The 26,610-nt window shown below is 39.1% G+C and overlaps 1 protein-coding gene across 1 annotated transcript; it reads right to left on the reverse strand.

Moving 5' to 3' along the window:
- Nucleotides 1-2,530: 2,530 nt before the first annotated feature.
- Nucleotides 2,531-26,610, reverse strand: trim71 (tripartite motif containing 71, E3 ubiquitin protein ligase). Its single transcript, XM_083568260.1, has 5 exons — nt 26,327-26,610; nt 24,888-26,205; nt 10,574-10,741; nt 7,887-8,021; nt 2,531-6,201 (listed from the first exon to the last, which is right to left on the reverse strand). The coding sequence occupies exons 2-5, from the start codon at nt 25,560-25,562 to the stop codon at nt 4,750-4,752; spliced, it is 2,430 nt and encodes an 809-aa protein (XP_083424386.1). The 5' UTR covers nt 25,563-26,205; nt 26,327-26,610; the 3' UTR covers nt 2,531-4,749.

Genomic DNA, 26,610 nt, shown 5'->3' on the forward strand with positions numbered 1-26,610 from the left:
AAAAATGCAGCGAGCTGAAAAATGTGTGCATGTGTGAACGTGGTTTAAATCAGTTTTTTTAAGAGGCCATCTGCTTGGTCATTCTGGTCATCCTGCAATTTGAAGCTAGGCTTTGTTGACCTTTTGGGTGGGGCTCTGCCATGACCTTTAACCCTTTGGTATGCAGGGACACCGGTTCCTCCTGCTACACTGGTGGTCATGGTGGGATTTGTTAAAGGATGAAATTAGATTTGAAACGGTGAAGAGTGTCATTCATTCATTCTTACATTGATTCAGTTGTTACTGAGGATGAGATTAGGAAAATTAAAGTGTGTAAATAATTGGCAATACAGCACCCAACTAACAGTGCGAACAACGGGTTTCTACTGCACTGCCAACTGAATAACAAAAGACAGCATTCACAATTTCAGGATCCCAACAAGTTTATTTATCATAAAGAGCTGAACATAAAAACAAAATCTGCATAGGAACATGTTTAAAGTCAACAAAGACAAAAGCACAATACTGTAGATCACCATATAATTCATACAGCCTTCTGTGTACAGCAGCAGACCAAAATCCAGGAGTATTCTGTGATTGAGACTGTATAAATGTGAAACACCATTTGAGGAGCGAAAGAGGACCTCTTGGAGGATTTTAAAATGTTATACACCACCTAAAAACACAAGACCTGGAATAAATTTTTTTTGTTTGTTTTTTTGTTTTTTTATCCTACACTAATAATTAAATCTTTAAGAGTAAAACTGATGCAGGTCTGAGTTTAGGCAGCAATCTCTCCACATGACCCCTTTTATTTATCCCACATCCAAAAGTGTGATCACGGAATTCAAAGCTGTTATGATTGTAATGTAAGTGTAATGAAATCTACAGCATAAATGGTTAAACAAACATACTGAGAAGAGGGAAAAATTTTCATATTTGTTATATACTGAACACCGAATATATCATTCATCAATAAAGTAAGCAATGTCATCTTACACTTATCAAAAATATCTCCACATTGTCACGTTAGTGCCTATTGGTCAGATTTAATTACACTTTTTTTTTTTTCCTCTCCAAATATTAATTTGTTACCTAAATCTGGGTCTGGAAATGAACACAAATAGTACAATTTGGCTGTAGAGGATCCTGTTTAATTTAAACACAGCAAAGATTTTTTATTTTTTTTTTGTAGATAAATACAATAATGCACACAAAAAAATAGATACTAAATCCTATTGAGTACTAACAAAGGATTTACTATCCAATTGTAAGAAACAAATATTGACTTTGAATCAAATCTCTATAAAGCTACCTGAGTTTTTGGGGATTTTTCTTCTTCTTAGGTAATACAATCATAAAAAAGACCACGCATTTCTGAACTGTTTACACATTCCTTCTGCTTTTCAAGATTAGGAAACAGATCAAAAGCTGGAATACACCACAACTGGTGGGAAACCCGTAGAGACACTGGCCAGAAGTCCAAGCATGAGACGGTATGCTGTGATTAGACATTCTAAAGGGCAATGTTCGAGTCTGATTAATAACTTAAAGACATGCGCACTCATTTACTGCATTTACTGCATTATTCTGGCACCTTGTTGTCTAAGAAGTTCAACTATCCTTCTAATATAAACTAGATTTCTTTAAATTCCCTAATAACCACCACACATTAAAAATATATAGATGAGATACTGGATGATCAAGTTCTGTGTGGCTGCTCAGTGGAGGCCTACACCTCTACACACCATGGCTCCTCAGTATGACAAAAGGTTCTTCTCAAGCACAAATCAACACTACTGCTATTTCAACTCTATTGGGACATTGCTACTCGCATATCATTTCAGTGAAGCGCATTGTAAATGTTACATCAAACCTGTGAGGACATCATCAGCAAGGGATTAGAGGAGCAAAGGAAAAAAAATACAATAATAAAAATAAAATAAATAATAATAAAAAAAATAATAATAGAGCAAACTCTTTGGCAGTTTCCAGTCTGATTAAATTCCAAAAAAGGAAAGGAAAGTTGTATTACAATGCAGCAGTGTTAAGGCATATGAATTTAAACCGTTCTCCTAGTCTCCTTCCTCCTTCTCTCTCACTCTCTATCACACACACACACCCACCCACAACCCTACACACACACACCCACACACCCGCACACACAAAGTACCTTGCTCTGTAAAGCTATCCATCAAAGACCAATAGAAAACGTGTAGTCAAAGATGTTCACCACAACACAGAAAAATCTTTTTTGGTATATACTACTACTACTACTACTACTAATAATAATAATAATAATAAGTGTCTGCTTCTTCTTCATCACCTCATTTCAAATAAAATTACCTTGGGCTTTTAAAGCATGCAAATGTTTCTCTTATAGAGATTTCTTTGGTTCTCTGGGGACAGAGCTGCAGCTAAACGTTAAACACAAATCAAACAGCCGACATTAATACTGAAATTAGTGTGAAGATTTCGAAGCAGCAAATTCTCTCCTTACTGCCCAATGCTCACAATGTCCATGTTTCATGACAGGCCTCGCACTCAACGATTTTCTTTCCTTTTTTTTGGTATAACTGTCTGGGATCAGGTTCTCCCCTGACTGACTGTCCTTCACCGCATCTGGACCAATGCGCAAGCAGGTCAACAAGGCTTTTAAAATATGTCCCGTCATACACAACAGCACAGTTTATGTTAGACTATGACTTGCTGACACACATAATAGGGAACTGCAGTGTAAAAGGTGCTCTGTAGAAGTGAAGTCACACTAAGGAACTGATCTTATGAGCAGCCTCAGAGCAAGTGTCCCACATGCACTTTGTTTTGGCACTTCAAGCATTCCCAAGCACTTTCTTATTTGGCAAGTTGTAGATTCTTGATCTGTATAAAAACAAATCTGACTAAACAAACATAAGGGACTAGGTGTTTTCAACTAAAATGCTGCTGTGCTTTTATTTATGTTTTTGTAAATGATGAATGTACTGCTGTAAGATGGAATGCACAAGCCTCTATAACATCAAATTAAAGACGCATAACATTAAAAATTGTGAATGTACTTGTGTTTATGTGAGACATGCACACACCATAAAAAAAAAGAGCTTTCAAATGTTATCTGCAGAAGCAGCTTAAAACAGAAAATGCCCATCCAGACAAGAAGCTAAACAAGAACTACACCTGACACAACGGCTTTGGGAGTTAGGCCCTAGAAGGGGCATGTCGTCAAAATATGGCAGAAACTACATTCTTTCAACGAAAGAATTACATGACTTGTCTGAAGATTAAAACAAACAAAGGAAAAACATGCCAGGATATCAGTGCTCTCTTTTTTTTTAAAGCTTTTAAATTCTTTGATCGACATTCAGGAGAAGCAGGCAACCATAAAAACCATTAATTAAAGTGGTTCCCCCACAATAAAGGAAAAAAAAATCTCCTATTTTAGACCATACTCAGTTGATTATTGATGTTTTCAAACTGTGTTCTACTAACTGAGCAAATGGTCTTTAAGATCTAATTCAGCTCCTACTTTGAGAGCTCTTTCCTGGCCAATAAATAGAGTTCAGACATTCAGAAAAAAAACTTTTCTTACAAAGTAAACTATGTCATCCTATAGGGTTTGGATTACATCCAAGCTTGCAGCAACAGCAAGTCAGCAAACCAATGTGCCAATCAATCATTCGGTTAATCACTTCAACTTAAATGGTGCTAGATGAACAAATAAACAAACAAAATATTCATAGGAAAAAAAAAAAGCAACGATTCAATTTTATCAATGGTCCCAAAAAAAGATTCAAATCTTCATACAACTATCTCTGCTCTTTTTCTTTTTTTTCTATAACATTTGTAAAATATTTTTAGAAAAGGGAGCAAGTAGTTTCTTGCATTGCTCAGATTCTGGGTTTAAATCTCTATAACAGTAATTCAAGAAACAAAAAGCTTTACTAGCCATCCTATAAGCCATTATTCATTCTGGGAGACTGAAAAATATAAAATAAAAGGAAAAAAAAAAAAAAAAAAAAAAACAGTGAGGTATGTACAATGAAGCATTTGTACACAGAGGTACATTTAGGTTATGAGGTAAGAAGTTTAGATGAGGTACGACAAATGAAAACCGATTTCAAAACATAACACAAAGCAGTAGATTTATCCAAACATTTTCTAAATGTTTCTGCCAAAATGCAGCCCCGGTCTACTGCAGTACTTTACTCAAACATTCAGGGGTCCTATTTGTGTTATGTGCACAGTAACAATTAGGAGAAATTTGTGCGAACTGTGCAAATATCAACCAAACATTGCTTCATTTCTTGTGTTATGTTCTCTGACAGAACAAAAAAACAAAACAAAAAAAAAAACCCACTGAGGTAGACGTCTTTATAAAACTTCACAGACGCTGCACATACAAGAGAATACATTCATACACAAGCTAGATGAGGTAGGTATAATGCAGAGCGAGAAAAATGTTTCAAGAATGCTGGAAATTCCCTGAGTAACAAATCAAACAAATAAGGATTTCAAGACTCAGATCAAGAGCAAAATAGCAACACTACCAGCAAACAGTCTTTTTGCTCTACTCCTTCTCTTTGATAAATGGCGTGTGCACGTGATGAACACTTCCGCCAGCAGCGCAAATCATACTACAATCAGGATAAATAGTTATAGATGAGTACAAAAGAATCTACACATTACTGCCACATTTTCAACATTCAGCCACGTTTGCTCCTGATAACTGTGTACCTAAACTTCCTTTATATATTTCCAACTTTGAAAGCCAGTTCAAAAGATGAGGATTCGATTGTTTCCGAAGTCAACGGCTACAATCATTCCGTCAGGGGTAACGGCTATACCTGATGGGCGATCCATCTGCCCGAAGCCACTACCCTGAGTCCCAAACTTGCATAAGAAGTTGCCATTGGGTTCAAACACCTGAATACGATGGTTACGGGAATCGGCCACAATAATGCGATCCTCCTGGTCCACAGCAACACCTTGCGGACGCAAGAACTGCCCGTTACCTGTTCCTTCAGAGCCGAGAAAGCGGGCAGACTGGCAGTCAGGCCTAATGACGAGCAGGCGATGATTGTTGAAGTCAGTCACCACTAGGTGACCTTCCTGGTTGAAGGCGACTCCTCGAGGTGAATCGAAATGCTTCCAAAGAGCGCCTTCAAAACCATACTTGTTGATAAACACACCATCAGGGCCGAACAGCTGCACTCGGTGGTTGCGCGTGTCAGAGACCAGAATCTTCCCCTCTGAATTGACAGCTACATCCCAGGGATAGTTAAACTGCCCATTTTTGGTTCCCTTTTCACCAAACTTGAGGAGAAACTGGCCATCAAAAGTGAAGATTTGGATGCGGTGATTGTCCTTATCAGCCACAATGATTCTTCTCTGGTTGTCACAGGCAACCCCAGCGGGTCGGTCAAACTGGCCTGGTCTTGAGCCCAAAGTGCCAAATTTGTGGTGAAAGGTGCCACAGGGCTTAAAGATCTGTATGCGATTGTTGCTTCTGTCAGCCACAATCACATAACCTTCCTTATCAACGCAAATTCCCCATGGTCGACACAGCTGTCCATCACCATCACCCTCTCCACCAAAGGATGCAACAGGCAGACCAATACCTCCATAGCTGCGTCCAGATTTCACCATGACTTTGAAGGGACTTCCCTCAATGTGCTGGTTGCAGATAAGCACAGAAAGAAGATGCTCACCTTCACCCTTGGGCAGGTAACTAACTGTGTAGGTACCATCTTGGTGGTCAGACACATCAGCACTAGAGAGGTTTCCCTCTGGACTCATCAAGACCACCGACACACCATCTCCACCAGATAACCGCGGTTCTCCATCATGGTCATATGCCACTACTGTAAAGGAAGCTAATTTTCCTTGCAGAGCTCTCTTGAGACCTTCCCCATGGGCTTTAGTGACCGATGCAAAGGCCCCACTGCTTATCAGACCCATGGACTGGATGGCGATTAGAAGTGCCTGATCTGGAGGTGTGAACATGATGCGGTCATCTTCCTGTGGCTGCAGAATGCAACGGAGTGCTTTAAGCTCCTGCAGCTGATTCAGCATGTGCTCACGTGCTAGTAGGATGTCTATGTTGCGCCCTTCCTCCAGGACCTTTGTCACTGTGGCAATGGTGCTGTCCAGCTTGGTGAGGTTCTGGTGAAGCTTCTCAACCTGAAGGTACAGGGACTTGGCTTTCACCTGGCGGATCTTTTCCAACTGCACAAGGACATGAAGAAAATGGAAACGGTTGGAAATGTGAAAGGAAAAACTGTATGTTATTGTTCTATGAAGTAACAAGTTTACAGAAGCTACATAATTTTAGATTTCTTTTTTTCCCCCAATAAATAAAAAGGGGATTATTAGTGTTGGCATAAACTGCTCATTTGTGTAATCCATTTAGCTTAATGTGGCAAGAGCACAATGCATAAAATCAGATACAGGTCAAAAGCTTCAGTTTATTTTTACAGCCACGATAAGCAGAAAACCATCTCAGGACACACAACACATCAATCCTTGATGTAGATGAGCTACCTAGCACAAGGTCAAGAACAACAATCAAATCTGGACAGCTGAAGACTGAAGTGCCAGCGAATTTCCAACTGCCGAACTGAGTGATTCTGTGCCTATGAAAACTTTACTCTAATCCGAACTATATGAGAACGGATTATTGTTCTTGTCTAAAAGGAGTGAAACCTGATGAGGTTTTCTGCTGTTGTAGCTCAGTCACATCAAGATTTGGTGTGTTATGTATGCAAAAGATGCTGTTCTACTTATCTGGTTATCCTCCTCTGATCTTATCTACAAGAGGTTTACAGAACTGTCAGTCACTCCGTGTTTTTTGTTTTTAGCACCATTCTTTGAAAACCCAACAGTCTATTGTGTGTGAAAGTCCCAGAAGATCAAGCAACTGGTTTTTAAAATATCAAAGCTCAAACCCACAGAGATTACACTATTTATTTATTCTGCTCCTAATGAACAGAATGGAATAGAATAGCCTTTATTTGTCACATATACATTACAGCACAGTAAAATTTGTTCTTCTCATGTCCCAGCTTGCTCAGAGCGCAGGGTTGGCCATGATACAGCACCTCTGGAGCACAGAGTGTATAGGGCCTTGCTCAAGGGCACAAGAGTGGCAGCTTGGCGATACCAGGGCTTGAACCCCTAACCTTCCGATCAGTAACCCAGCACCTTAACCACTGAGCTACCACTCCTCCTGAAGATGCATTAACCATGTACTTAAATAAAAGTAGATACTGTAGGAAAAATATTACTCAATTAAAAGAAAAAAGTGCTCCCTAAAAACTTTCACTTGAGTAGAAGTATAATAGTATTCTCTCTCTCTCTCTCTCTCTCTCTCTCTCTCTCTCTCTCTCTCTCTCTCTCTAAGCTGCAGTACATCCTCAATACTCAGTACTACATTTACTTTGTTACTATCCACCACTTCTTTTCGCACTGTATTGATGCCACATGATTGGCTGATTAAACAGCTATACTAATTTGTAGAAATGTAAAGAATAGCACTAAAAGAACCAGTGAACTGTGCCTGTAGGCTTTACTGCTATTTCAGGAATAATTATAAATACCAATGATATGCCTTTGTCATTCATCAATTTATGGCTTCATGAGCATAGTGTTACAGTGGTTTTAATGAATGATATTTAATATCATGGTCTTCAAAGAGGGTATCAAAGCCCAAAGAATGTGTTGACCTACAGAGTGGTGTTATCCTTAATATCTAAGAATTGAAGAAGTGAATAGGAAAAGTTTCTGCTCAGGCCCCAATGTAACCTTAATGGCAAGGCAGAATTTCAGTTAAGTAAATAAACCCAATGATGCTAATGCTAATGGTTATGTGATCGGTGTTCTCTAGAGAGTGTTAATACCGAGTGCCTGTTTACCTTCCACAGCAGCTCACACTCACGCTCCTCCAGGGCTTTCTTGTGACGCAGCGTGGTGGTCTTCACCTCAGACTGCACCACCTTCGCCTTCAGTTCCACCTGCTCAGCAATGGCTTGCACTTTCTCAATGCTCAGCTGTAAAAAATATTTAGTCAAATGGTTTAAAATTTAAAATGGGTCTATAGCACATATAACAATGTATAAACTTCTAATGATAGATCACTTATTACAATTATATTCTTTGAATAATTACCTGGTAATAATACCCATACTGTGTGTTTAAATTATTAAATTCAGAGATGATACTTAAACTGTAAACTTCCAAAAAAAAAAAAAAAAAAAAAAAAAAAAAAGCTAAAAGAACAAGGACAAAAATCAAACCCAAATGCATACATAATCAAAGCACCGTTCCATGATGTTAAATATAAATAAATAAATATAACCAATAAATAAGCAGCAACTGCTTTATCTTAGTCAAAACATTCACAATATTAATATCTTCCACATGCACACACTTCCAGTAAACATGTTCGAAAGCATGAGGGCTCCCTTTGTGATGTTGCACAGCGGAGAAAATTGCAGCATCATGACTCTTGACCCCTGTCTAAACAGTACAATGCTCTTGGATGGCGATCTGAACAACTCGTGCTCTGCCCACCAACTGTGACCTCAATCACACTTCCGAATAAATTATTCAAAAATATAAATACGCACTTTCACTTATCTCCACATTTTACATTCAAGGTGCCCAAGGCCTTCATGCCTTTTAAGTGTTTTATGATAATTATGTAAAATAGCTGTAAGGAAAAAAAAATCTCCCCAGTTTCTGAACATTATACATTCACACGTACATTTATTAAAAATAATATATCAGTCCATAGTTCCTACACTGGGTCATTAATCCAATTCATTGGTGGACATGCAAATAAATAAATAAATAAACAAACAAATAAATTACCCACACAACACTCCACATCACTGCAAGAGTCCTAAACAAGCCTCTTTCATACTTAAGCATTAGTAAACAACATTTACACCTCCCACGTTTTCCACGTTGCAAGTAAACAGTTTTAGAGACCCCCGACTGCTACTTTATATCAGGTGGGAGACGCGTCTGCAAACTGAATTGCATAAAGCCGGAAAATGGGATTAAATAGTGCTGATTTAGTCACAGTGGGGTTTGTGGTGGCCCAGGCTCTTCATGGTCAAAGCAATTTCAATATGGTTTAAAACACTTCAGGAGCTTTCAAGTCCATAAACACGTAGAGGCTTCCTATTTAACACCATGTAGTAATAGGATTAAGACGAAATATAACAGGCCAATTGACCACATGCAGCTGCACACTGGCCTCTCTGCTCTAAGCTGCAGGGTGATGACTGAAGTTGATAAAGTTTTAACAACGAGGAAGTCAGACTTAAAGGGCATTACTATGAACAGCAGAACCACTATACATGTTTTCCAGTATGGGTTTCCAGCTAACAAATAAAACAAAAATCGGTCAGTCGATCATCTGTGCATTAGCAAAAGCAGTGCACTTTTTTTATTAAAAGTTTTGAAACTGCTATATTACATTACCCCGCACAATTTTTAGGCGTTATGCGGTGTGTAAGGCAGCTCAGTGAACCAGAGAGACGCTGCAGAGGGGCACCGGCATTCAAATTGAATCACTCTGTTTAGTCTTTCACTTTTAAATTCTCTCTGCTGGCTCTTCCTGCCGATCAGCTCTGCTCAGTGTCACCACACACCACATGAACAGTTTTCCTTTGGGGAGCGGCCCACCCCCTACCTCTCAACCCCCTGATGGGCCTTTTTTTGTAGCAAAAGCCTGAGTGATAGAAACATTTTCACTATGCTGGGCTAATGATCCGTCCTGTGCAGTGAATATAGGCAGGCAGGATGCTCAGCACTGCTTTATTCAGGGCCAGAAGGGAAAAGAGAAGAGATGAATGGGGGTTGGGTCAACAGCCTGCTAAAAGAACAACACTGCTCCATTGTTTTTTTTGTTGTTTTTATTACTTTGTAATTTCTAAACAAAATGGCTACTTGAAATTGCCCTTATGTGAGATGTTTATGGTGCCCTGGCAGGGTGTATACATGCCGATCTCATGCTTAGTGTAACTACAGTAGGATTCACCACCAACCCGACCAGGATAAAGTAGTTGCCGAAAATGAATAAATGAATAGAAAACAGGAGGGCTGGATGACACATCTAAGCAATTCCTCTATTTGGTGAATAAGGTCAAGTTTTCAGTTGTTTTAGCTGAAAGTCAAAGGACACTGTACATCGGAGTTTCTACTTCTACAGTTTTATTAGTATTAAGGCCACAGACACAACAGAGATTTAGGTTTCTTTATTTAATTGCTGTTCTGGTATTTTGAATCACATTAACTGGTCACTCTTAGATCCTAATGCACCTCTAAATAAGCACTTTATTGAAGGCAGGTGCACTTTGAGGGGAAATCTGTTAAGTCTATAGATCAAAGACTCACAGACAGTGCTAGTATTAACTGTAAGGCATAAAAATATGTGCTCTGCTACAAGTGACGTTGACTCGGAATCAAGATCAAAAGAGTAAAACAGAAATGATTTTTCACCAAATACAGTAAATCAAATGACGAAATTACGAAAATGACAAAATAAAACACAGCAGAACATATAAGAATAAATATAACAATTCTGACTAACCTGCACGGCCTGTCGTCCCTGCTGTGCATCTGCGAGCAGCTGGATGGTGAGCGCTCTGGAGTCATGCAGCACGTCCTGAAGGTAGGACACACTGTGGCCCACGTGTCTCCCCACACTGCACTCTCTACAGATGGGCACCGAGCAACTCTCACAGAAAAAGCGCAGCACCTAGAAGAAGACAGGGACAAATTATCATCACAACAATCACAAAATTTACTCACAACAGGGGACACACTGAAATGAAACGGATTTCTATGAGGGGGTCACAAAGGTAAAAAGATTTTTTGTCTTTTTTAGATTCTGTTGTTAGGTCAGTGATACCACAAGGTTGCCTTGATAAATAAATAAACAAATCAATAAATATGCAACCAAATATCTAACTATCTTATCAAATTATACACGCATAATGTCCTGCTGGTGGAAGGGCTGCTGTGCAAAACAGATTGAGCTTATCAGAGCTCAGAGTGTGTGTGATGTGCCACAAAGGGGAGGTCTAACTTCTTTCAAGCTCAAAACAAAGTCATTCCTGCTCTCAGTTTCCTGTGTCCTGACAGCCTGGTGATGGATTGCTCAAGACCCATTGTCCTGCCATTCACACACGCCTTTTAAGAATTATTTCATTGTTCTTCAAGGAATGTCCATCCATCAAAAAATTAGACAGTACCCATCAAAGACTTTAGTTATTTTCCCCCTGGACAAACATGCAAAAAAAAAAAAAAAAAAAAAAACACAAATCCAAGAAATTTTTACTTAGATGACAAATGCATAATCTTTTCCCAAAACAAAACCAATATCTGCGTTTCAATTGCAGAACCACTCACATTCACCTATATTTCACTCTCCTATACAACATTTTCTAAAGAGCTCTCTACATGCTTGCATTTGCCTGCAATATCTTTACCAAAGGCCTGATCAAACGCTAATTACGTCTCCACTGTCTGCAAGCTGGAGCAGCTGCCAGTAAACTTAGAGCTGTGATTGCACTCAAGTTACCTGCTCGTAAATGTTAGCCCTCTCCCTGCGGACCAGATGGCCTCACTGTGGCAATGTGTACAGAGTTCATGTGGAAGTATATAGTGAGGGGGGAAAAAAGCCTTCTGGAAGGAAACAGAAAGCAGGAAAATCTTGGAATGGGATGTCTAACAAATCCTGAATTACTGTTCGTCTGGGTGAAGCCATAACAAAGCCTCAGAACAATACAACATGAAAGACAAAGGGAGGCCACAAAAGCACCAAGCTACGCTGCTAGAGAATAGACCTCATTTAAATACTGAATAACAATACACAGCCCCTAATAGCCAGCACCAAATCTAAACAGTGTACAAAAATGACAGGGAAATTAGAATATAGAGCAGAATGAATAGAAATTAGAGTAATGTTAGTGATGTGCATTCTGCTGAACTGCACTTATATACTTACACACAGACATATGTATTTTATTTACATCCTGAAGCGACTTTCATTTTTAGCTGACCCTTTCAACCATACAGCAAAGCCAATAATCTCTTAGTCAATATAAATCTTAACCAAAGCATTCATGTTCCCTCTCTTTGTCTCTCTCACTTACTCGTCTAAGCTCTTTCACCCATCCAGAGCCATACAGATCTTCACACCACGTGTAGCCATGACAGCTATGGAGGGACTTTTTCTGCCTTTTCAAATGGAACTTTTGGGAAGCAAGAGCTAAATATTGTTTAGTGTTAGAATATGAAAACGGACACCCATATGAACCCTAAATATAATGATCTTGTCCACAATCCTAACACTAATTAAACAGAGATTTCCAGGGTTCCCTGCAGTAAGCATAGTCCCCCTGAAGAAGCTAGATAGAACATTTGTATTACACAGGTTTTTCTCTGAGATGATAAGATACCCATTAAAATGTATTTAAGCCATTAAATGGAAAATAAATTCACGGGGACCTGAACAATATGTACTCTTTACAGAAATCCATGTTAGATCAGAGAAAGTGGTGTACGATTTTTTTTAGCATAAACACAAAAGCATGTGATGCATTGAAGCCTCCATGCGAGGTATGTGAACGCGCATAAGGGCTTCAATGTGTGAATGGATCCAAGACTATAGAAAAAGTTTGATTCTGTAGCTTCATGTTTATAAATGCAATTTTCCCACAGATTTAGTAAATTGAAATAAAAGAATTTACATCATGACTGTTGATATAAATAAAACACGTGGAACCTTTAAAACATAACTGATGTATTTGATCCCTAATAAAATTGGAGCCGAATAATGTATAGATTGTCAAACATTTTAATGCGAACATTCAAAGACTATTTCTTAGCTGTTCTACTACATACATACATAAATTGTAATATCTAGTGTTTCAATAAATACCATATTTGTGAACTACGTTTTGATTTTCACTTGTGTGTAAAACTAAAAAGGTGCAGATCTGGGGTTCACAGACACACAGAGAGATCAGGTTCACTCAGGCTTACGGACAGTGGGGAGTACATGGTCTGTGTTACCTTCATAAGTACCCCCTTTTAAAACAGTGTAGAATTAGAGCAGACCTAATAATCTGTTCTGTCTGACATGATGCAGGCGCTTGATCTGGACACGGATCTACTGCTCTGCGTCCTGTCACACTTCAGACCTGCCCATTTCATCATCCTACTTGGTGCCTCTGCACTTGTGAATTATCTCCTGCTACTGTGCAGGGGTCTACACTCAAGTTGTGCACTTTCCCAAAAAATGTTTTTGTCCAAACCCTCTCTCTTACACAGGATATAATATCACATGCATGCTTTAATCTCTTGTACCTAAACTGTTGCTGTGATCATTAAAAAGATCACGTGTTCATCCCAGGATTTATTCAGATTATAACTATTATAAGTATTATATATTATAACGATTATAAGTATACTCTTTATATAAAGATTCATCCTAATGTTTTCCAAGAGGATTTTTGCCTGCCGCTGTAGCCTCTGACATTCCCATAGTTGTGTATTTCTGTAAAGCTGCCTTCTCACAAACAGTATTACTAAAAGTCCTATACAAATAAAACTGAAACTGAATCAAAATGCTTTAAAACACCTCTATTTTGACATTTTCAATCATTCTTTAAAAAAAGGCGTGTGGATCAATTTTAAATACTAAATAAAAAGTACAAGGTCATACAACTATAAACACATGCAGGAGCAGTACATTAGGAGTAGGAATGTGGGAATGTGAATATCTACATTGTGTGCAGCTCCTTTTAACTCTTATGCCATGTTAATAGTGGAGTAAATGAAGGTGTGCCTAGTTATGTTTATATGTTCCTACTTTCAGTTTCTCAAGGCCAGTTTTACTCAACCCTGATTTTTAGTGCTCTAAAAGGCAAACATAAAAAAAAGGAGCACACAAACGCAAATGTTAATTTCATTTAGACATGTTATACAGTGCTATAAAGACGTGCTAATCACCTTACAAACTAAAAAGGGAATAAGCTGATTATTGTAATCTTAATGAAGATACCACTATTTGAATTATTGATCAATTCATTACTTGCAAAGATTTTATAAAAGATTAGTTGAAGGAAAAGACAGAGAAAAGGATAGCGATAGTGTTTTGGTAGGTTGTGGTGACCCAAACCTTATCAGTACAAACGTACTGCACTACCCTCAGTTGGTGTTTTGATGATGCTATTAAAGTCTGCCACGGCAGTTCACAATCTACCACTGGTGCTCAACTGGATCGAGATCTGCTGACTCAGAAGGCCACGTCATATTTTCTTTTCATACTCAAGTCATTCACTGAGCTCTCAATTACTGTGGATTGCAGAGCTATTTCCATCAAAATGGACAAGTGGATCTTGAATTTGTCAGCTTTGTGCATTTACAAAATACAGTCTAAGGTTGTTACAAGTTATATAACTAATCAGTGGCGTATTGTTTAGCTTTGAATTGTACAGGTAAGCTGGAGATGGAATCTTTGCTAGCAAGTGTGTAGCTTTTACAGGACATGGTGTATAGTTTTAAACATTTTACACGACCTGCTTGTATTAATGATCATCTGAAGGTCGATTTGCCTTTGATTGATTTATCTACTAGTGGAAAGCCAACTATCTAACTACACAATGTCTGCTTTAAAATGTAGAACTTTGGATGTGGGGCTTTACGTATTTGGGCTTTGACTATAGGTTATGTATGTTTTACAAATGGTGTCATTATTATTGTATTACACATTGTAACAAGAAGAGCTTACATTCTACAAACAGCCCTCCTGAAAGCAGTAACTGGATGAGTACTTTTTCTGTCATGGGAAAACTAAAAGAGCATTACTGATGTAGTGCAGAGCCTTTCTGACAGACCTAACATGACAAGCCAAGACAGAACCAACAGCCCTCTCTGTGTTCGAAGGACTCTCCAGCTGTAGAGGTTTCACAGACGTATTCTGACAGCCCAGACAAAAAAAAGTGGAACAGGAGGGTTGTGTTACAATGCTACACAATGTCTTCAAGCACTTTATGCACTGCAAATCTTGTGCTATATTACTGTCTCTTGAGCAGTAGCGAGCAGCTTAAAGGCCAAAAGCCAGGATGAGGGAATAGTAGTCTTGGCTCTGGTCTAGAGTTCCTGATAGAGGAAATCCCCTCATACTTTGAGGATGGAAAGAGAGTCTGGGAGACATTCCAACAAACTAAAGACACATGATGATAGAGCCTACATAATGTATATAGTGCATATGGTCTATGCGTAAATATCTCATAAATCTATAGGTGATAAACCCATTCTGTACATGCTGGCAGAAAATATAGCCAGTCAGATTGGTGATCTATCCAGACACCTAGGTCCATTACTTCCAGGATGAAGTCCAGCTATGGAACCCCACCCCACCTCGACCAAAAATCAAAAAGGAATAAAAGCCAACAGACTAGAATAAAAAAGCTATTGAGGACAAGCCTGAATGAGGAGCAATAGGGTGCTGCTGATATGTGAAACAGGTTTTCAATGTAAGCAAAACAGGATGTGTGTGTGTGTGTGTGTGTGTGTGTGTGTGTGTGTGTGTCCCACTATTTTTTTTTATCCGTTTCCACCCACTTACTAAAGGAATTCTAATCTTTTCTATCCACTACTGCATTTATTAACTTTTGCATCTGCCTATAATACTTATAAAATATATAAATCAAATTTAGTATTTTTTTTCTTTTTTTAGCAAAAATGTTTATTAAAAAAATCTAAAGTGCTATGAGTCTGAACAAGTCAAAGCAGTTATTAATTATGAAAAAAACAGTAAATGTGTGATCCATGTGAACACTATATAAACACTAATGTTAATGAATGTGGCTTTTCTGAACAATCCTACAACATTAATTGGTTTGGTGCTGCAAGGTTATGGATCCTAATGCACCCCTCTATTATGTAGTAAGTTTATTTTGTTGGTTTCCTGTAGCATTTGATATATATTAAACCTGGCACCTCCACATTATGTCCTCCGATGACCAGGTAATTGCTATACATTCAGCATGCCAGTTGCACTATGCCAGTTTATTCTCAAAACAAACATGTAACACTAGTAAACAACAGCATTGTTTCTGGTGTCCTGTAGAGTTACAACAGGGTTGGATCAAGGTTGACCTTTTATGTAACTCAAAGCATTTAAAAGTATCTAAGATTTTTTCATTTTAATAAATACTGACAGAAGCAGCACGTTCTTTAAGTAAATATGAAAGGCTATTCTGCAGAAGTTCTGTGGCAAACCACACCATTAATGCTCTCTTTCCAGCAAACACTACTCCACACCTTAAGGCAGCCGTTGGCTCTGGTCGGGTGGCATCAGCTGTTTCTTGGATAATTCTGCATGCAGAGTTTGAGAATCAGATTGGCTAATTAGCTTAGCGAATGAGCACACAAAAAATACTGAACATTCGGCTGTCATTCTTGCTTGTTGTCAATCTTGCTCGTGTCTCTGCAACTTAGCAGACACTATTGGAAAAAGCTACACGAATCCGTTAGTAATGATGGCGGCAGGTGGAAACTCCCCTGCTGCTTCAATATGGCTAATTTACAATGCCTGAGTATACAAACACTTTGTCTGGGAGGCTGCAGGCTCAAGGGTTACTTTTGCCATAACTTATTGAATTCAAATGCATTAGATCAAACCCTGTTCAGTGCAAACTATTGAACTATGAGATCAGAAAGCAGAGGAAATCCTCTGAATTGAAAACAGACACTCTTTCCCTCTTGCACGCACATATTTACACACTGTCTTTCTCTCTCTCTGACACACACACACTGACACACACACACTGACACACACACACTGACACACACACACACAGGGAGGAGGCTACCCACTTACATGACTTCATTGGCTGTTCATAAGAGGCCAAACAAAGTCAGCTGGTTTGCTGGCACAAGAGTTCCAGCATGTGCACACATGTGTTTGTGTGTGCAGCTCTACACACCCAACGGCTACAGGCTGCTTTCTCCAGCTGCATTCCACTTTTTCTTGAGCTTCATTCAAAAATCAAGAGAGAAACCTGATTTTACCCAGACTTAATCTAAAACTGGACTGAAAATCTACAAGTGAACAGAATGCATTTTAGCAGAACAGTGTTTTTTTTTCTTCCCACAGCCGGATTGTAGAATGTGAGTTTACTGACAGAGACACACTGATGTACTTCATTCATTCCCCTAGCGAAAAACTACACTACAGTAGCTGAAGAACTCAGAACATAGACAAGAAAATAAATTAATCTAATTACACATTCTGCACATATTTACACATACACATCAGTCCACAAACTAAACAAACTGCAGTAACATTGGCATGTTTATACGTTACATTTTTGTTAAAAGAATAAGCAGTCAACAAAACCAAGCAAATATTTAATGATGTATTGCAAGTAAATGATAAAACAAATAAAATGTAAGTTGACATTCTGTCCCATCATCTATTCTGAGGGGCAAAGGCAAAATAGTAGGCTGGGAAGCTTTCCCACTGTGAATCCTGACAACAGTATAACATACAGGCAGAATTGTTCAAGACATTCCCCAAAACTGCTACCATTCATTTCTCAGTCACTTCCTCCAGTTACTTCAACTTTTTAAACCGCTTTGCCACAACATGTGTATTTTCCAGTTAAACAATTGGCTTGCGGACTATGTGAAGCAAGATAATCAGAAACATTATGCAGGGTTCTGGTGAAACTTGTCATGACTTTACCTCCTACTTTATCACCATTTTGTATCCTGATTTCTATTGAATTTCTATTCTCTATTTAATGCATAAAAGATGTTTACTGCAAACGTAGGCCTGATGGCTAAGGAGACAATATCTCGAAGAACATGACATCTAAAAAACTTTTTAAATAAACAATAAAAAAACAACGTTCACACAATGATAAATCAGTCTCAAGAGTCATACACATTGCTCTACGGGATAGTGATTATCTTATATAGATTGAGATTGGGATTCCTACAAAAATCCAGAATTTTAAAGGAATTAAAGAGATCCATTTGAAGCACTGATTAATAAATGAGATAATCTCACGTGTTTGCTGAAGAGCTGCGGGAAAAGGGCTGTGGTTAGTCATTTCCCATGTTGACCAAATTGCCTCTTCCTGTGAAAGCATGCAGTTGTTGGCGACATTTATACATGAAACACACCAGACTCTATGACTAAGCCAGAGGCCTGGCTTCCGAGACTGGGAAATATTAAAACTAATAAAATCCAAATGGCTAAAAATTCATAGGAATTGCCTTTAAATATTTTTTTTACGTCCACCTATAAGTGCGACATATCTGCAGCCATGTTAACCAATACATTTATTTCTTACATTTTCAAACTAATATGAAATGAAAAGCTTGACAGGCAGAAGTACGATCTATCCTAGTGTGTCTATAGAGATCAATCTACAGGGTCGCCCTCAATGTGTTGACCATTTCACATTCCTCTCCAAAGACCACCTCCACCAGAGAAAACCCTTTCAGGAAAATACTCTCATACCAGACAGATTAGGTTCTTGGTTCTTTCAGAGTTTGGTTTGTTTAAAGTATGGTCTGCCAGATTCTGTATCAAAGAGGAATGCACGTGAAAATGGTTTAAAAAAAAAAAACGAGCAGCACCGGGAAATGGAGTCACTAGAATGGGGTCATAAAAGGCATGCTCAAAGGCTTTTCAGGATGGCTTTTACACAACCCCCTGCCAGAAACCGGAGCCTTGCCATGAAGAGATCTCACAACAACCATAAGATCAAGTTAAAGAGTGCCCAAACAACTAAGACTGACAGCACAAATGATTGGTAATCTCTCACAGTAATAGATATCCTAAGCTTATATTTAGCATGATGAAATTTCTGCCATGATCTCTATGTTTTGTTGTTTGTATATCATGTGCTTAATGCCATCTATGCTGCAGTACTGCGTGAACAGCAATGTCAAAAATCTATCGTGTATCTGTCCTTGCAGAAATTTTTCAATAAAATACCTAACAAAGGGAGTGATTTACCACACAAACACAGCATAGGAAAGGTCTGAGGAATTACTGGAGCCAGTTGCTTGGATTTGTTGCTGCAGTGCATCAGACCTATTTTACATAGAGTCTAGAAACTATCCAGCCAAATATCGCTTGTCAAGTTGTTGTTTTGTAGCATTCTCTCTAAAGAAAATGTCTTGTGTGGCACACTGTAGTCGGTGGTTGCTTTGCTGCTTCCTTGGATGGCAGTACAGAGGGTGTGAGGCTACTTCTTATATTTCAGCACTTTTTGCTGACACGTGTTCATAATCACATTTTGGACTTTTATTGAGAGTAATAATGATATACAATAACGTGTCCTCATTCCCTCAGGGAAATAAGATTGCGGTGTATTTATCAGTAGGTTAACCATTAGCAATTGTTTAAATTAGTATCATCTTACTGTTTTTATTAATTTGGTACTCTGACCGTGCACTGATCTCTTAGTCAGACCACGGATTAGAATGTAATAGTCACACTTCCAGGTTTACTGCCGGAGTTAAAAAATTTATTAGGCGTCTTACAAAAAAAAACAAAAAAAAAAACACTATGAACAGTCACACCTAAAAAAAAATTATTTTGCCTTCCCTCATTATAACCGGTTTGCTTTGGTCTAACCACAACAAAACAGAAGCTGAAACTTCATCATCCAGAGCAGAGAGGTTAGCTGAAAGATTAAAGATTATCTGCAATCTACCCCTCTGTCATAAACCTCTTGCTGAGCCAGGCCAAAAGACTGCAAGTTAACAATCTGGCATCTGTCTCGCTACTTACCCATCCCTTCCTTCAGGCTTGAACAGTAGACTAGCAAAACAAGATGTTTCAGACACACAGGCCACGTACTTCGTTCAATATCTGATTGTAGAAAAAACACCTGCACTTGCTTGCTGGAACACAGGCCCTAGTCATGATTACGTTTCACTAATGAAGAGCTAATTCTCTAATATTATGTTAGCTGCTATGCAGTGCCCTTTGTAATCTGAATGTGGTCCATAATATGCACATATTGTAATAACAGGGCATTCTGTCTGAACTGTACAAAATGTTCCAGCTAAATGTCCTACATGAGGCAAAAACATAGCTTGTAGTCCTCAATATTTGCGTGTTTTTTAATTTAATATCCTCTCTGCTTGTCATGTCAGAATCTGACTTGGGCAACAGCCAATTTAAACTATCCTGTGAGGAGGAAAAATCAGATTAAAGCCTGTCCTAACTTGTGCTCTTTTTATAAGCGTTCAACCCCAAAGCCAGGCAAAATAAACTCAAAGCAAGTCAAAGTAAGTAATTTATTTATTCGGAAAAAAACAAAGAACGCTTTACATCGGACTACAACACTTAGTGAGACAACAGTCAACTGGTCAGAGGTGTAAATTGAGCTCACAATACATTACCTTTAAGCATGAAGCTGAAGCAAATGGACAAACAAGCATCACATGCGATAACACATCTGTTTGGCAAGCAGTGAGAGACAATGCGTGCAAACTTTGTTTGCTCTCGCTCACCATGAGCACAACCGTGCTTAAAAGTCAAACACATTTTTGAATCTTCTCAAAGCTGTGGGGTTTATATGGCTCTGTTATCACCGTTTGTGTGGAGTAAACGTATTCACCCAGTGCGATGTCTCACGAGGATCTGGAGCTCGACATCACACAGAGACAAAAGTACAAGCTAGCTGGCTTTTATTAGCTAATTCGTTAAAACATTCATCAGAGAATGAATCGGACTCAATAATTCAACAGACTAGCTGAGAAAAATGCCCTGTAACGTGTATATTGTACTTCACTGTCAATAATATATCTCTCATGACACAGCATATTATCTGCCTGAGTGACTTAAACAATGACATTAACAGTACACAAGTTACCCTGCAAAAATATACACAACTATTTATTCGCAAAAGGACAAATCAAATAGCAAACTTGGCATGAATATACACAATCTACAGTAAAAAAATTTATACATATCATCCAAGAGATAATCATTATGACACAGCAGTTAAATCCCTCCATGCCTTGTTCAAATAAGTGATTTTATGATGGTGCTCTTGCAATAATGAATAATAAATCAGAGGGTCAATCTGAAATCATGTCCAGGTCACATCAACCTCCGAAAGGCTATAAAAATACGAAGATCTTTTTTTTGTTTGCCTCATTGTCTGTTTTATTGACTAACACCAACAACTGAAGCTCTGAAAGGAGAACAGAACAACACAAGAGATCTGAACACAAACTAGTAACCTACAATGCACCCCCAGGTGCTAACATTTATTATTCTGATGAACCGTGTGGGAGAAAGTTTATATACTTATGTACTCACATTTTCATTCATTTACTTTCTTTTATTTCATTGAATGTGTCCCAATTTTATGTAATTTTATGTTTATTTGTATGTAATTTCATTTTTATGACGTAATCCCTTAACTATAGAAATGATGACTAGGCCAATAATCTTTTTTAGTAACAAACTCAAATATTACATTTTATTTATTACACAGTCACATATATAGCTTTTTTAAATAGCAAAAAAACCCTGTTTAAAAGGTAAAAAACAAGATTTGCTTTTTTTTTTTTTTTTTTTTTTTTTAATTAACCAAGAAATTAATATGTCAGACACAATATGACCAATTACATTTTTTTTCTGTACTAGCCAAAAAGAAACCATGCTCACTATACATGACACTGGACTCCTTGCTATCTACCTTACACTGATTTGTACAATCTCTTTATAAATGCTTCCAGTGGAATGGGTATTCTATTCTTCTTTTCCACCTTCCTCTAATGAGCACTCCCATTTAAAGACCGAATTAAATTCCTGAAAGTTATTCTTCACCATGTCTTCTAAAAATGACGCAAACTTCACATTAGCAGTGGTTTTAAATTACTTTACACAGTGAACACAGAATAGTGCCACAATACACACAGTGAAATATACCAGTGTGTACACACTCTTGAAACGGTGCTCAGCCAATCAGATCAGTGGGGCAGAACTAACTGTTATATAATAAGCTATAAGGCACATCTCATTATAAGCTTGAGTGTTTGTATAAGCAGAACTGATCTACAATGGTAGGAGGCAGTTTATTTCCTTAAAAAAAATAAAATAAACGCTGACCCCTGACCTGGTGTTCACGCACTTAGACTCTTTACTGGAAAAAAATAGCACAGAAAGTCATTGACAGAAAAAGAAACACACACACACACACACACACACACACACACACACACACACACACACACACACACACACACACACACACACACACACACACACACACAGAGGCACACACAGAGGCACACACAGAGGCACACACAGAGGCACACAGACACGGCCCCTGGTAGAGTAGGAATGTAAAAGGCTGTTAATGGTCAGTTTTGCTCGTTCTTACAGACTACAGCCTGCACTAAACCAGCAAACCCAAACAGAGCACCACATTCCTTTCTTTATGGCAACATTTCAAACACTAACGCCTTCAACATAAAAAAAATAAAACTCTGTTTCTTCTAATGCAGGAAACGAGTCAAATAAAGTGGAAAGGGGCAGTCATTTACAGCTTTTTAACGGGTAACCTCGTTATTTAATTGTCATCTTCATATTACTTAAACCAGCATATAAAGTAGAGCAGCCAGAAAATGAAGCAGGGCCAAGAAAATGTGCCTTTGTTCCATAGGAAATGTTACATAACAGATACACTTTTATCACACCATCATTAATCACAGTAATTGTAATATCCTAAACAGGACAGAAATTGAAAACAATTTAACTAAGGGACAAAACAGGAACATAATGAAAAGGGAAACAGCATTGTGTGGTGTGTGTGTGTGTGTGTGTGTGTGTGTGTGGAGAGATGGATGAGAGTATAGTATGAGAACTGCACTGCTTCTGGAAGTTAATATCACACCACTGCAGCAGAAAAGAACCCGACATATAGCTTTCCTTCTCCTCCACCGAGACCAAACATAACTGTTTACAGAAATGATTTCAGATTTCACCCACACCTATCCTCTGCTCATGCGCACACACTTCATTTCCTACAATGTAATAATCAAGATGTGCATCGGTCCTACATAATGCCCCCGTGAGATTAATTCTATATTTTATATTCCTTCACCTTTATCTGTTCATCAACTACAATTGATTGTGGTTTATAATTACGAGTGCTCAGACCACATAACCGTCACATTTTTGTGTTTTGTTTTATGTTCCAATAAGCCCAAGAGCATGATAATTAGCTGATAATTAGCTCAAATGCTCCGAGAAGCCTGGGGGCAAGACCATTACCTGGTGTGATTGATTAGAAAAATATGAAACAGCCTGAATTGTGGTGGTTCAAAACCTAAAAGTGACCGGGCAAATATCTAATTCTTAGATGAGTCACGATTTTCTCTTAAAAGATTCTGGATCAACACACAATATAGTACATAATCACACTGCTCTGATGTCACACTGGCACAAACAAAACACACATCAACTGCATTGCTAAAAAGCACCATTATACTTTTGTGTTAGAAACCGTTCTATATTACCTATACTTTTCATAATATCCTGCAATGGACATTTCCCACCTCTTTATAGAGAAGACATGTTCTTTCAATCATTTCTGTTGAAGATTTCAGTTCTGTCTGATAACTACAAAGAAATAAACTCAACTCAATTCAAACCAGGGATGTCACACAACAGAATACTTAATATCCAAATCAGAAATCAACCAAAGTCACTGCCTTAAGGTATTTGCTCAAGGGCACTAATGCAATGAGAGTTAAAACATATTAGAACATACAGACTCTTAGCAGCAAGGTTCAAGCTATAGGGGTGGGCGGTCTGACCAAAAAATATTCAAAATAACGTATACACGATGTACTTTATGTATCACAAAATGCAGGTTTGGTCTTAAAACACCAACATTGACATTGCACTAAAATAGGTGTTGGGTGCATAATTGTAAAAAAAATAAATAAATATTGTATTAGAAAAAATGACTAATTTAGCTACAAAAATGAGCAGAGAAATTTACAATTAGATCTATTTCTTCATACAAGCATATCTATTTAAAAACATTTACAACTCATTAAAAATGTAATCTGAAGTTTGCATGATTTAACTGATCCTTACAGCAAGCCTTCAATTAAATTGGAAAAATCAGGTTTATAACTGATAAAACATTTAAAAAGAGAAACTACCACGCTGAAATTGTGGGAGACAATGCGAGAGGTGTATTGTACAACATATGTAAAAGTGGGTATATAATAACGTATGTTGGAGCGAGACAGTATTAAAGTATACAGTACATATGTGCTCAGTAGTATTGATTTCCTGATAGTGGTCCTATACATCTTTCTATACATTGCCCCCCCAACAAGTCTGTTGTCTATTTTGACAGAGCTGTACCATTTTTAATACAAAAAAAAGCTCATTAACCACAAACTTACATGGTCAGACTTGATATTGATTGTACAATATTTATGTAATAATGAGAGGACATTTCAGCCTCCACATGTTAGTTCCGATAATATTTCTACCAGACATCTTTAAAAGTTAAATGTGACTGTACATCATGTGCACTGGTTAGACCTTGGTCACCAAATGGAAGAACTTCGCTGCAAGTGTGTGAATCTGAAAAGCAAAAGATTGGGCAAATATGATGTACTATTAAATCATGGATGCTCACTTGAGTAGTGAATAGAATGAAGAGGAATTTCGATGAGCTGAGACACGCGCGTGGTTAGAGGTGTGTGTGTGTGTGTGTGTGTGTGTGTGAGGGGATGTAAACAATGTAGTAGAGACTAGGACCAGAACATTTAGTCTTTAAGGATAAATGATTGCAGCATGAATGTTGCCTGTTTCGAGAACTCACCGCGTTGTCGTGCTGCTGACAGTAGTCCACTCGGTCCTGGAACACCGGAAGCAGGGAGAAATTGTGAAACGCCTGCGAGAGGCTAAGCGGCGCGCCGTGGCCCCCGGTGCGTCCCGGCACGTGCAGGTTCTCCGCCAGGCTCTCGATAAAGTGGTCTTTGGTGAGACGGACGCGCTGGTGCGCGCGCACGCAGTTGTCGCACAGGTACTCCTGGCAGTCGAGGCAGTGCGAGCTCGCGCAGTTTCCTTCGTCGCACGAGCTGCACTGCGGCTCCGAAAGCACGTGCTGCGCCCGGAGAAGACCCCCGCTCCCGATGCAGCCGCTCGTGCCCTGGTCCTCGGTGGACACCACCACGTCCAGCAAGTTGCTAAACAGGAAATTGGACGAGGGCAGCGCATCCAAGCCCGACTCGGACATGGGGACTTTTTGGTCGCAAGTGGGACAGCGGAGCTTCAGGGGGTCTCCGTTGCTCCTTAGGCTCTCCAGGCACGACCTGCAGAAGGCGTGCAGGCACGGCAGGACGTGCAGCCTTCGCGTGGACGAGGTAGTAGACGAGTTGGAGGTCTGCGATGACGACGAAGAGGTAGATGAACTGGAGGAGATCGGAGCAGAGGAGCCACACAGCTCCTTGCACAGCGGACACGTCTGCACGTCAGAATCGGGGAACGACGCCATTTGTGGGGGGATCAGTGGAAAGTCATGAGCGCGTCGCGTCGATTTGGCACCGATTATTCGGCGTTAACAAAACTGAATCATCGCACGGCGCGCGCGCGCGCACTCGGTCAGTCTACCTTTCGGTGTAGTTAAATCCAGTTAAATGAACGTGCTAATAGACATCAGCCTCGGGTCCTCGAGCTTGTGGGTTTACTCTCGCTCCAATCAAATTGGCAAAAAGTTGAGAACTGATTAGTTGCCGCACTAGGAGAAGACACCACTTTCCGTGTGCCAAGTTGTTGTTTTTTTAGCCCCTTGGTCTGTTGACATGTTAGAGCCCTGTGCTACGAGGCATTAAAGTTATTGCGAAACGTGAAGTGCGCTGCGAGCTCCCTGCTCCGATCCTCCCCCACCGCCGCATGACTCTCCGGGCCGCTCGTTCAGCACAGCGTCGCCTCTACTGCGGCCGCAGCGCACAGCTCTTCGTTTCCCACCATACGCATGCTCATTCCCAGTCCTCCATTTGTAATTTTTTTATTTTTTTATTTATTTTTTTTGCTTGATGTAGTTCTGTTCGTCGCAGAGAGATTTAATAATTCACAGAAGTGTGTCACATGTAGCTCCTGGCCCCTGTCGGATCTTCTTACTGCACCCAAGCCAGTGTCTGGAAAAAAATAAAAAAAAATAATAATAATAATAATAGCCCAATGAATGTGATTCTTGTTCCGAAATTAACTATTTCCACCCCTTTTAATAGCTGTATGAGTGAAACAATTTCAACCAACCGGTTCAAACTGAAACGGCGCAGAGCGGAATGTGTGTTTTTCCAGAGGTTGTTTCCCCGTGCCTACAGCCCATTCGCCTCGGCGCTGCGGAGAACCGGCGAGACAAAACTCACTTCCGCATTGCTGCTGCGTCTCCACACCGAGACGCACGACTGCCGCGGTGCAAATCTGCGTGCATTCCGGTGGATTTTCTGTCCGCGGTACCCGAATTAAAGCGCATTATCGAGCGAATGAATGCCTCTGCACTAATAGATACGAGTACACTTCCGCTTGGCCACAGGGGG

Source organism: Silurus aristotelis, assembly GCF_946808225.1.
Source record: "Silurus aristotelis genome assembly, chromosome: 1".
Taxonomy (NCBI): Eukaryota; Metazoa; Chordata; class Actinopteri; order Siluriformes; family Siluridae; genus Silurus; species Silurus aristotelis.